Here is a 13,457-nt window from a genome sequence, read left to right on the forward strand (position 1 = left end):
GAATTTATATTGCACTTTGTTATAGTGAGAACAAATTTTAAAAGAGGCATTTTCTTCATTTTCACACCATACAAATATTATACCACACTAAAAATACCACGTGTTTGTAAGTTCAGTAAAATGAAAGGCGTGGGGCCAAGCCATGAATTTAGGAGTAGATTTATGGGTTTTATCCCTTTCGTTATAGTCAGACTAGGATAAATAGAGTTGTACCAAAATGGCCACTTACCATCTAAGGAAGACCAAAGTAGCTCACTGTTCTGAAATTGGCCTTGGGGAATCTCAGAGCTCATATATACTATAGAATTTATGTTAAATGGACTTATAAGGCGATCCCCAGAGTTCAGATGGAAATTCTTTCTACTAGAATGTAAATAGGTGTCTTGTTGGGGATTTCCCCAGGAGCAAGGGGGTGAATGCAGGTAGGTTATTTGGAAGGTGATCCCAGGAAATATTAGCGAGGGAATGGGGAAGTAAGATGGGGAGGAGAAGGAAGCCAGTGAAGAGTAAAGAACCAAGCCAGTTTCCACTCTGGGCGTCTGGAGTTCCATCCCCCTGGGGAGCACTGGGAGACAGTGTAGAGTTCTCCCAAGCAAGAGAGGAGGTGGCTGGGGTGTTGAGTTACCAAATCCCTGTCCATCACTAGTTGAGCTGTCCTCAATGACTGAAAAGCCCTTGATAAAGGGTGGCAGGTGTTCAAGGTAAGCAGCCTTTGGCGATCAGAGGAGAGCGCCAGAAAGCTAGGGGTGACATCCTGGTAGCATCTGCTACAACAGGTTTTCAAAGTTCAACTGATGAAACTGAGTCTTTCAGTTCTTCAGTGCATTTCCTTTTCCCGATGAAAATCAAGTGGGGTGGCAGGAAGAACGCCGATCAGGTGCCTTCATTCTAGCCCCATTTTTATATCTTCCTACGTCTAACATCTTAAGGCCGACTCCAGGCTGGAACTCTCTGTACCTATTTTCTCGTCTGTAAAGCGGGAGGCTGAACCGCATGGTCTCGAACATTTCTTCCATCTTAAGGTTCTGTGTTTGATGCAAATGGGCCTCTTCTTTTCTTTGCTTGAAAGGGTCAGTGCGGGCTGGCCCGACTGAGCAAAAGGTAGGAGGTGGAATGTAATAGTGTTTTAGTCAGGACTCCTATGGATGCAAGAGATAAAAACTATCTCAAGTTCAAAGAAAGCACATTAGAAGGATCCAGGGACTCCTAGAGATGGAGAGCAGTAGGCAGATCCAGTCCTTAAAAGAATAGAAGAATCCTCAAACTAACTTGAGACACAGATAGAGACATAGTGATATGATACAGACAGGGATAGAGAAACAGTTATATAGATGATACAGTCATAGTTACAGAAATAGAGATGTAAATACATAGAGATATTGTGATGGATCTAGGGACATGGATAACTATCGATATAGAGATCTAGTTATACATATAGTAACAGAGGTATAGTAATAGAATTCCAGACATGTAGATACAGTATTAGATAGTTGTGGATATGTAGAGAGAAACAATTAAACATACCCAGATAGAGAGTGATAGACATATAGTTAGAGATGTATAGATACAGGCAGACATGGGTATAGTTACAGTTGTAGAGATAGTTATATATATGTAGCCAGATACACAGACTGTGTATAGATACAGATATGGTTATGGATCCAGATCCAGATGCAGATAAAGATTGATACGGGACCACCTGGTCTCTGAGCGTCTGCTCCCTTTCCACTCAGTAGCCTTGTTGCTCCTGCTTCCGCTCCCCCATTAGTCCCCTGCCCTAACTTCAACTTGGACGTGGCTTGACTTGTCCCACTGCAACTCTCCAGCCCCCACTGCTGACTGACTAATGACCTTAGTGTCCCAATTCACCAGTCCTGGAGAGGAAAAGCATGGCTTTTGTATCCACCCTGGTCCAATCAGCTATGGCCAGAGTGGTGAGTCACAGCACAAACTTGACTACTAAGCCTACCACGTTAGTAGGATTGCAGGATCTAATTTAAACATTTGGGGAGGGTGGTGCGCCTGGGTGGCTCAGTCAGTTGAGTGTCCGACTCTTGGGTTTTGGCTCAGGCCATGATCTCAGGGCTGTGAGATCGAGCCCCACGTTGGGCTCCATGCTCAGCCTGGAGTCTGCTTGGGATTCTCTCCCTCTGCCCCTCCCCCCGCTGGCTCTCTCTGTAAAATAAAATGAATAAATAAAATCTTTAAAAAAAAAAGTTGGGGAGGCAATCATAAGATGTCCAAGCACCCTAAAATGTGTCTACTTGTTGCTCCTAAGGAGTACTAGAGGCATAGTTCTGTACTGAAAGAGGATGAGGACGCTTGGGCAGCCAATGACTCAAGGAAAGTATTTTTAATTTTCATTGCAGTATAGGTAATATGCAGTGTGATCTCAGTTTCAGGTGTACAATATAGTGATTCACCAATCCTATACATTACTCAGTGCTCCAAGCAAAGACAATTTTCAAGATTTCCTGTTTTGTAAAAATCTTGCCATCTAAAAATTGTTTTAGAAAACAGTTCATGAGAGTAGGGGATAATCCAGGAGCAGCATTTATACATATAGAACCCAAAGAATGTATCTTCTTCCTTCCTTGTTTCCACAGCACCCCGAAGTACTTCTCCTAACACTTAAACCATTAATTCTAATATCTTTACATGTCTGTCATCCAGGGCAAGGGATTATCTCTTAATCATCTTTACATCCCAATGGGACACAGTGTCCAGCCCATGATTGGCAAGAGGACAATAAATGTTTGTTAAAGGAATAAGTCTATAAACCATATGAGAACTTTCTGCAAATAAGGAGATATATATATATTTGTTTTAGCAGATTTTGCTGCTTTTATTCTTAAAAAAAATCACAAATACAGTTCAAATTTTACAGTCCACAGAACATTTCTCAACCAAGCTTTCCCAAGTCAAGTTGGAGCAGCTTTGAGTAAGTGTCTGTACTTTTAAGGCCCATGTAAATGGAGGTGCCTGGCTTTCGCTCTCAGAAATCATTGTATAGGATTTCTGTAGGACAAAATAAATAGACAAGCCTTGCAGGGGTATGCCAAGTTATTACATTCAATGTGAACAGGAAAATAGCAAAGGATATTTACACATGGAACAGGAAGGAAGTATACAGGGTGGACTCCAGCTGTATCTCCCCCCAAGAAAGACAAAAAGAAAAGCCCTTGATGACTGAGTGCCTTAAGTTGCAAACATGAAGTTAGTCAAAGTCAAGGGCACTAACATTCACACAATGAAATTTCATTCACGAGCAAGGAGATTTTTCTATATAGTAGTGACATTTAAAGGGTCATAGATCATAGACTCAGTCACTTAAAAATCAGACAAAAGCCATGCTGATCCTCACTGACATATAAAATATTCATTGTTTCTGGTGGCGAAGTGACCTTACCCCACCACCACCAGGCCATGACTCCCGGCTATGAAAAATGAAGTACGGGAGCAAAGTTAACCACCAGTGAATTCTGACTCCCAAATTCATGTTCTTTCCATTCCATTGATAGATGACCATAGACGAGACGTAACTGCTCCAAATCTCCCATGCCTCACCTGTAAAGTGGCGTGATAAGACTTACCTTGTCAAGAGTAAGTAATTACTCTGAAATGTCTAGCATATAATAATCACTCCAAAAATAGCAATTTCTCTTCAATTATGAAGTGGGAGGTCCTACGAGCTGACAAAATTTGAGGGAAAGTGGATCACAGTGTTATTTTTTTCTCTTTTAATCTCACCTTCATTTTTTTCTGCTCCCTAAGAGGTGTGGGCTATTATGTTGAAGGCCTGACGGTCTAAGAACCACGTGTTAGCTGGCCAGCCCAGGTCTCCAGGGAGAAAAAAGCTAGAGACTGTCCAATGGACACATTTCTACCAAGTGGACCCCACAGGCCTGGCTCTTTGTAGGTTCCAGATGAATGTCTGAACAAGAATGGAGGGAGAGGAGAAAGAAGGAAGGAAGGAAGGAGAGGTGGGGAAAAGGAAGGGAAGGAAGACTGAAAGTGGTTGGGATTTTTCTTCTACCATCGAGCTCCAAGAACAGGGTCCTTGACAGGCACAGGATGAAGAAAAGCAGTGTATACCTGGACACACCTTCCCGTACAGAATGTAGCTGTGTCTGCAGTGGCATCTTAAACGTCTTCATTGACTTCTTTCATGGAATAAGAAATGGAAGGAAAAAACAGACTGGGAAAATCCATCCATTTCTAGAACATGTCACTACAATTAACTTAGAAAATGAAGAATTAAGAGGTACCTTCTTCCTCTTCAGTAGGAATGGTGATCAAGAAAACTGAAGTTTGGGGCACCTGGGTGGCTCAGTCAGTTAAGTGGCCAACTCTTGATTTCTGCTCAGGTCATAATCTCAGCGTCCTGGGATCGAGCCCCGTGATGGGGTGGCCTCCGCGTTCAGTGGGGAGTCTCCTTGAAGATTCTCTCCCTCTGCCCCTCTCCCCCCCATGCATGCCCGTGCTCTCTCTCTAAAATAAATAAACCTTAAAAAAAAAAAAAAGACGTAAAGTGTGAGGGGAGGGCCATGTGATGGAAACAGAGACATGAGCTCTGCCTGTGTGTGGCCTTGGGCAAGGCGCTTTACACACTGGAGCTGTTTTTCCACTTGTAAAATGTTGGAGTCAGTCCAAATCAATGGTTCTCAATCTTGGTTTGCCATTAGAACCACCAGGGAAGTTTCTGTGTGTCCCCATGCTCAAGCCATTGTTCATACGTTAGAAACTCTGGAGGTGCGGTTGGGGTACCAGTAGTTTCAAAGCTTCCCAGATGCTCTCAGTGTGCAGCTGATCTCTAGCCTCACTACCCTCAGAGGTTCTCGGACAAGCAGCATAGGCATCACTTGGGATCTTCTTAGTAATCACGACTCAGGCCTTACTCCAGAGCTACACAGTCAGAGCCTGCACTTTACCAAGACCGCCAGCTAATTTGCACTGCCCTTCCGGTCCGAAAGCTCTGGCCTAGCCACTCTTGTATCCAGCTGTTTCATCTAATCATGCTTCGCTTCTGCTGTTATTTCAATGTAATTTTGGATCTCAGCGCCAGGCGCAATGTGAGTATTGCAAGGTCTGTATGTGTGTTACGGGTCTGTATTCCGAAGGCACAAAAAGATCCCGCCACACCTGTACCACGCGGGGGGCTCCATGAAAACAGATTGAAAACAAAAGTAGCCCTGTAAAAGGTGCAGATGATTTTACGAGATTCTGATCAAAGATTGCTTTTCCTTTGTAGAATGCAGTGGGGCCCCCTAAAGAGCCGTACTCTGCAAAGTCAGCAACACCAGTGTGATTATTAAAAACACCTGCCTGTCCGTGGCCGTTTGGATCCAGTGTCTTCTCACCTGGCCACACATCACTTCCAGGCTCCTTCTCTGTTCCCCCATGCTCCCCTCAGGAGATACTCAGTGGGTTGGCCGAGGGGAGTTTGACCACTCTGGAAGTTTCTCATTGTAACGTTCATTCTCTCCGTTAAGCCTACAGAAGAGAAGTCTGCTCTGATAAAAGCAAAAACCAGAAACCGAATCGACTTGATAACTCAGGGCTAAGGAGGCAGGATGGCCCCCACGTGTTAGGCTACTCATGTTTTATTAGGACTTTTTGGAGTAATGCTCCATCTGGAGGAGGGAGTGATTTGGATCAGGATGTTTAGGGGGAAGCGGCATGGTCCAAAACCCCTAATTGCCGATTTAATGCCATTTCTAGACATGGGGTAGCTGCCCACGTGGTGCGCTGCCCAAACTCCCCTGGGCCTTCCCAGTCTAGTAGGACTTGAGCAGTCAGCATCTGCAAGGCTGGGGTGCCTTTGGCCGTGAGCACGGCAGGCGGAAGTCCTAGGGTCAGTACTCCGGGGGGAGCCTTCTGGCAGTGACCGGAGGCGCCTTTTGCATGAGCTCGTGTGGAGAGGCGTGCTCTAGGCTGGCTCCGGGAGATGCTCAGCAGCACAGAGCTCCAGTTGCCCCCAGTGATGACCCGATGATACATACTTGCTAGTTTCCTTCCCTTCCTGTTTGACTCCCCACTCCCCTGCCAGTGTCCTTGGCACCTGCAGAGAGAATCACTTCCCCTCCACTCCTTGCCTCGTGGTGTGCTTGTGGGGAAAGCCGCACTAAGACACATTTTAGATTCCATTTGCTTTAAAATATTTGCAGGTACGTGGTTCATATTTGATATCCTTTCCTTTCACTTCTAATATTTTCAGTAAATCAAACCAGTTTTGGTACGAAGAGTAATGGCAGGGAAGAGGTCATCTTATTACCTTATTCATGAGCTTCGTTTGACATCTGAAGCCACCAAGGAGCAAGAAGATGAGGAAAAGGATTTCTGTGACAGAGCTGAGGAGAGAAGGGCCCTCCTTTTCAATCTCAGTTCTACACTTGTCAGTTGTATGACCTTGGGCAAGTCGCTAAATCTCTCTGACTCTGATTCTTGACACTTCAAAAATGGGGGAACTAATGATCACTACCTATAGAGTTGTGGGTGTTGCGTACGAGTGTTTAGGACAGGGTCTGTCCCTCTTCCCTATGAAGAGCTCAATGGCCTAACTGCTTACTAACCAAGAACACCGAATCTGTTAGGATACCTTCAACCATAAAACCAAAGATCCAAGTAAACACGACTTCGCCTTAAGGAGATCCATAATGGTGTAAATGAAGAATCTGCAGCAAGAATCTTCCCCATCTCCCCTTCTCACATTTTATTGGCTAGAATTAAGGCATATACCCATTATAGAACCACGAATCAAGTTTATCAAGACAACTTCCTCTTTCTCCATAGTCTTCCTTTTATATCTAACACTAGGTCATAGGCGTGTCAGAGAGCTATTTCTGTAGCTTGGCTGGCACCGCTGACCTTGGCTGAGCTCATTGTGTATCTGTGGGTTGGACGACATACACTAGGCTTGATTGAGTGGCTCTGTTCCACCTGTTCCTCATTCTCCTTGGGCTACGATGCTGGCTGGGGCGTGGTTTTCTAGCCTCCTTGAGAGAGGCTCCGGTGTCTTACGGCCTACCATTGGAACTGGCAACTTGGTTACCTTCTGTCCTTATGCCGTTGGTCAAAACAAGTCACAGCCAAGTCCTGAGGAAAAGTGTGGGGACATAGGCTCTACCCACTGCGAAACCAAAGGGTATGGATGCAGGGAAGGGGTGGAGGAGGGACCAGTCGTGTTTTTGCCACTAGTTTCTGCCCTGGTTACTATATTACAATATCGGCCGGTGGTCCCATGTGAGTAAGCTGTTGCAGATGAGCGTGGGAGGTCACTTGTCAAATGAAGGGGTTGCCCAGGACTTGGTGTCCTCCCAGCTCTAGCAGCCTAGTGATTTGCAGTTTGTGGAAGAACACCTAGAAGCGTATGATGAGAACCTAAACAAAAGTGGTATGGAAGTGTTCTGAACCAGCATCCTTGGTTCCTGCTTTGACTTAACCAGATTCTGAAATCCGGGCGCAGGTATCACCGAAACCTGCCACAAAACAGCGGTCTGAAACAGATGGCGCGGCATGGTGACTCTGACCAGAGTGAAGTGCACTGAGTCTGGGGGAAGTTTCTCTGGTGCGCAGAGAGCACGGAGGAGGATGCGCGGGTCGTGCTGGAGGCGGGTCCCAGCCAGATGTGCACCGCCCGCCCCGCCCTCCCCTCGCGCGCCGGGCCCCGCTGCACCCGGAGAGGAGCCGCGGCGCGCCTCACCAGGGTACCCCCGCCGCCCGCTGGGACCGCGCCCGGGAAGAGCGGAGGCCCGGAGCCGCCGAGGAGAGCGGAGGCGGCCGGCCCGGAGCGCCCCGGGGTCTGCGCCCTCCCGAGAGGGGGCTCAGGAGGAGCAGCGGGAGGCGGCGGAGGGAGGCCCCGCGAGAAGATGCCGCCGCGCTGGGCCCTGGCGCTCCCGCTGCTGTTCCCCTGGGTGGCAGGTGGATTAGGGAACGCGGCCAGGTGAGTGCTTATCGCCCGGCCTGAGCTCCTCCTTGCGGGGGCTTCTCTCCTCGGTCCCTCCAGGCACCGCGTGGGGGTGTGTGCGCGTGTGTTTGTGCGCGCTGAGCCGGGATTTCACCAGGTGCCAGGCCCGGGGCGCGCACGGGCTTTCCTTCCCGCGCCCCTTTGGCGAGGCTGGTTCCCGGTCCCTCTGCACCAGCTGCGCCCCACCTGGTGGCGTCGGGCGGGTTTCGGGAGGAGGGAGGCTCTGGGAGCAGCCGGGTGGGTGCGTTCTGGCTTGGTGGTGGGCACGCATCTACTGTGCCCGCGGAGGTGCGAGTGGCGGTGGGCGGGTGGGTTCTGTGCCTGCGTAGTTTTGTGCTTCCCATTCTATCTGAAGGGCACCAACTGATTGTCAGTCGCTGGTTTTGCTGGGGGAGGAGGGGGAGAAACAGGACAACAGAGTAAGCCTTTGCTGTGCTTGGGCCCAGCCGGCTGGGAAAGGGGCTCCTCTACTTAGTGCCTTTCTGATTAAGGTTAATGAACTGGAAAGAAAAGATGTGGTTGTCAGATGAAATCGACTTATTTTTCTTGCTATGGCAATTAAAATCTGAGGCCGTTTCTCTACTGTTGGTAAACTTGTTGAAGCCCTGAAACTTACTTTTTCCGAGATCAGCAAAGCCACTTAGTAAGCACACACGTACATAGTGCTTACTGTTGGCATGGCAGTATTCGAAGCACTTTCGGACTATTAACCCATTTGAAAGCCCGTAAGTGTTCTGTGTGGTAAGTACTAGTATTATAAGCCCCTTGTGGCAGAGAAGAAAAATGAGGCACAGAGAAGTTAGGTAACTTGCCCAAGGAGGCACAGGCAGTAGTAAGTGATGGAGCGGGCGTTGAATCAAACCCAGGCCTTTTAGGAAGCACTCACTGGTTCTCTGGCTGTGATACCTTGCTTTCTGAGATGTCCACTAGAGCCGTGTTTCTCTTCTGGGCCACTGGTGACCTTTAGCACTGGGCTGGGTAGTTACTGGTTGGGGGTGATCCAAAAACTGTCCTGTGCATTGTGGGATTTTGAGCAGTTTCTGTGGCCTCCACCCACTAGATGCTAGTAGCCCCCTCTCCACCAAAAATGTCTCCAGACGTTGCCCAAGGTAGGGGTGGGGGGCAGTGGCTTGCAGAATCACTGCCTTACAGAGATTTTTTTTAGTCAAACACTTCCTGGGGAGAGCAGGCTGGGAGCCGTGGTTTGGAACAGGCTTCTGAAAGGTGAGCCTGACTATCTTTGTTTGACTTACAGGAAAAAAATCTTTCATCAGTCAGCCACAGTATTAAGGGATTTTGAAGTTCAAACAGAACAAACCTCAAACCAGGTTCTTAGAATGTAGGATCGTAAGTTTCAATTTCCTTTCCACAATAAAAATGTAAGCAGATGCAATTTGCTCCTAATCACATTCCCCTTGAACGTGGAGGTTCGCGTGTTGTTAGAAAGCCCACTTAAGAATGACCGACCGCTCTTGGGAGATGAGATTAGCAGTTCTTAGCAGCCAGCAAACCGACCTCCAAGAGCTTCACTTTCAAAGTGCCACCAAATTAAATGAAAAGCCGAAAAGCCCCCCATAAACCAAGGAATATTAAAGTGAAGAATCCGTGTCAGGATTCTGCGATTCTGTGGTTTTCAAGATGTGAAATGTGCTTTCTTTACACAGTATCAGGTTCCCGAGATGGTGTGTTTATTATCTGCTCAACAGGCTTGGAGACGGCAAGTGGTCGGCTCTTCGGGAGCTATGCAGATACCGTGTTCCATCAACTCCAGCCTCCACATGCTGGGTGATTCCTTTACAGAAAAGACAAGGTGCCCACTGCTTGTTTCCAGGGGCTTTACACCTTATAGTAAAAACTGTGACTGCTGTATAGAGATTTCTAATATAAGCACTGGGGTTTTTTTTAATTTTTTAAAATTTTTTAAAAATTTATTTGTCAGAGAGAGAGCGAGTGCGCACATGCAGGGAAGGGGCAGGCAAAGGGAGAAGCAGCACCCTGGAATCATGACCTGAGCCGAAGGCAGACGCTTAACCTCCTGAGCCACCCGGGCATCCCATGGTTGGTTTGTTTTTTAAATAGAAATACTGCACCATAATTTTAGTGATCTAGAAAACTGCATGCCACCTAAATAATGCTTAGTGCATAGTAGACAGTCAACACTCATCAAATGAATAAATCAGCAGCAGCATGCATTTTTCTGGTCCTAAGCATCAGAATTTGGCTTGAGCCCTATACTGTTTTTATTTCTATTTATTTATTTATTTTTTATTTTTTTACGAGGCAAAAGACTTTATTAACCTTGTCTCAAACTTTATTCCCAGGCTTTTCCAGCTTAATTAGCTGCAAAGAATGAATTGTGTCTAAGCAAAAGCTGAAAAGTGCTACAGTGTCCAAGGGGCTTGGACTTAAAAATTCTAGAGATCTAGATTTTATCAGATCCACAAACAAAATTTTAAAAAAGTCATAACATAAAATAGCAGCTCCCAGTAACTTCTTCAAGTCCTGTCTTCTTCAGAAGGTGTCTCAGTTCCATTTGCTTTATTCTTGGAAACTTCATCAAAATTCTCTGCAAGATCTGGAACTTTGCCATCGCCCCGGTCTCCGGTAGCAAGGGGTGCTTTTCCACCCGCAGACTGTGTGGGCAGAGCTTCAGCCAGTCCCTTAAACGAGTCAGACGGTCTGTACCACGTTGGTGTAAGATGCCGGGTGGGGTCCTGTCCGCTGCTCTGTCTCAGCACGGCCTGGAACCATGAAAGTGGACCCTTGTTCCTTGGCTCGTGAACATCTTCACTTCTTAAATACCAGAGGTATTGTTTACCCCTAACTTCTTTAAGGAGAACTGAAGTGTTTTCTCGCGGACCCTAGCCCTTCTCTGAACCACCTTCTTTCGGCGAGCGGTTCCTTTCCCACCCGTGCACACTTGTGCTTGCAGTTCGATGAGTTTTTCCTGGTTCGTGGTAGTTTCTTCCATCTTGTTGGAGCGGAAATGCGACCGTGCCAGGGACGAGGGTTGGCGCTCAGGGGGTGTCGGGTGGACCAGCTGAGATTAGGTCGAACCCTAGACTTTTTAAATGCCCTTTGGGCGTGGGGACCATTTGCCAGTCTAGAACATTTATTGATCTGAATTCCCTCTCCACAGTGTTCCAGGACCTAGCACTGGCATCTTTTGGCCTTGAGCACAGAAAATAAACATTAATTTTGCTGTTCTTTTCACATTGGAGCAACTCCCTATTTAAAACATATTTCTGTTATACATTTTTTTTCTTGATTGAATTCAAATAAAAATAACGTGAGATGAAGGAATGACTGGGTTCATGCTAAGGTCTGCACTCAGGGAGTGATGCCTGCTTTCTGTAAATCACACCTGCGTTGAGAACGGATTCCTCTCAGAGCCCTGCTAAGGAAGTGCCGTTGTAGTAATTTTCCACAAACTTTGTAGCTCAAAAAAACACAGATTTATTCTCTTAGAGTTCTGGAGATTGGAAATCCAAAGTGAGTCTTAAGGGGCTAAAATTAAGGTGTTGGCAGGGCTGTTCTATCTGGAGGCTCCAGGGGGGAATCCATGCCTTGTCTCTTAGAGCTTCTAGAAGCTTCCAACAATCCTAAGCTTGCGGCCACATCACTTCAATCTCTTCTTCCTCACCTTGCCTTTTTTTCTTAGTCTCCTTCCTCCTTTATCTACAAAGAAACCTGTGATTATACCAGGCCCACCCAGATAATCCAGGATGATCTCCTTATCATAAGATCCTTAATTTGATCATATCCGCAAAGTCCCTTTTGCCATATAAGGTAACATTTACAGGTTCTAAGGATTAGGTAGGACGTGGACATCTTTGGGGAGGCCATTATTCAGTCTTGCACAGGAAGCGTGAACTGCAAGTTGGTTGTTCTTGGTTTTATGGGTTGGATCTTATTTTGAAACATGATTTTAGTGATTTGTGAGTGGTTGAGGTATCATTCCTCTCTTATTCTTAAAACTAGAATTTGTGGGAGTATACCCAAAACTCAAGAGCTAAGTTTTTCTAGGAAATAGTAATGATGAAATGTTTGATTACAACATAGAAATCACTTCTGAGCAAACTTACTTCAATAGTTTCATTGGTTTAGAAGATATTATGGTCCTATTTATATGTGATTTATGTGCATAAGCCAAGGTTGCGTAAAGATTAAAATGAAAATAAGTATATTATCTAGTCTTTATAAATCAGATTGGTGTTCAACAGATATTGGTGAGACTCTACTATGTGTCAGCACTTTTCAGTGTGCTTTCAATCACTTCTCTCATCAACCCTATGAAACAGATATTGTGCCTATTTGACAGACATTGGGATGGAGAAACTTGAAGAAATAAAGTGAATTTCCAATAACTTTATTTGATTTGATTTTCTGCTTTAAGAGCAGTGCCATTCCAATGTTCCACATTTATTTCTCCAAAAATATTGGATACATAAAAGCTGACATTTTTGCAAAATGCTTTCTCATACATTATCACCAGTGATCTTGTTTAGCTTGACTCCTGCCCAGTATGACCCGGGGATGTGTGTAGAATAAGTGAGGAATTTCTGAGGCTCCACCCTCCCCAGAACCACCTCCTTCCTCTAAGCTTACATTCTCTCAGAAGCAGACTCTGAGATCAGGATTTGAGTGTATGTGGTTTATTTGTGTAGTGACCCCAGAAAGTTCTAGTTGGGAAAGAAATGTTATAGAAATAAGTTATCACTGTGGTTCAGTCCTGCTGGGGAATTCTAGAAGACAGTAGGACACAAGCCTCAGAGCTATCCCCCCTGAAGGCAAGGGAGCTGGGGTATTTATACTCCAATCAGTCATTGGTTGAGAGCTTCTGAGGAGGGGCCACGTAATAGGGATCTTATTACCTAGAAGGGGAGAAGAGATATTGAGGTACCACTTGCAATGTCAGCCATGTGTAAATTACAGATCATATCCCATTTACAGATGAATAAACTGAGTTTCAAAAGATTAAGCGATTAAATGATTTGCCTAAAATAATCACAGTGAACAGGTGGCAGATTGAAAGCCATGGCTATCTCCCAAGGATAATTAGATCACTTTCCATGGGGTGGTTTGTCCAGAGTAATCAGCAGTACTTCTGGTTTCATCAGTTAACTTGCTGGGTTTCAACGGATTGGTTCCAAGAACCTGTTTTAAATCTGAAGGTCTTGCTTATGAAAACAGACAAAATGCAAAAAACCAATACTTTAAAAGTAGTTAAAATTAATTCACTTCAGTTCAACATTAATTGAACAAATGACATGCCCAAACATTCTCCTGAATGCCGGAGACTCATATCTATCTGCCATCCCCACTAAACAACTTGGTAGGGCAGGCAACATATCTGTCTTTTTTGGTGAGTGGGGTGCAGGGTGAGGGTTGTAACTCTAGCTTCTAGCCCAGTTCCTGGCACATAGTAGGCATTAAGCAAAAAAATTGGTGCATTAGTAGGACTGTGGTGGAGAGGCAAATAGTGTTACGT

At 45.8% G+C, this 13,457-nt stretch overlaps 1 protein-coding gene and 1 pseudogene across 2 annotated transcripts in view; one reads left to right on the forward strand and one right to left on the reverse strand.

Annotated features, from left to right (window-relative positions):
- The first annotated feature begins 7,648 nt into the window (after positions 1–7,648).
- The window catches only part of EGFL6 (EGF like domain multiple 6), a 58,296-nt gene continuing 52,487 nt past the window's right edge, over positions 7,649–13,457 (forward strand). For both annotated transcript variants that reach the window (XM_026478131.4, XM_026478132.4), the window contains exon 1: positions 7,649–7,942. In XM_026478131.4, the coding sequence (XP_026333916.2) occupies positions 7,869–7,942 (74 nt within the window). In that variant the 5' untranslated portion in view covers positions 7,649–7,868. The remainder of the gene's footprint in view (positions 7,943–13,457) is intronic.
- LOC113240799 (transcription factor BTF3-like) lies at positions 10,462–10,937 on the reverse strand (annotated as a pseudogene).

Source organism: Ursus arctos, chromosome X (assembly GCF_023065955.2).
Source record: "Ursus arctos isolate Adak ecotype North America chromosome X, UrsArc2.0, whole genome shotgun sequence".
NCBI classification, from domain to species: Eukaryota; Metazoa; Chordata; class Mammalia; order Carnivora; family Ursidae; genus Ursus; species Ursus arctos.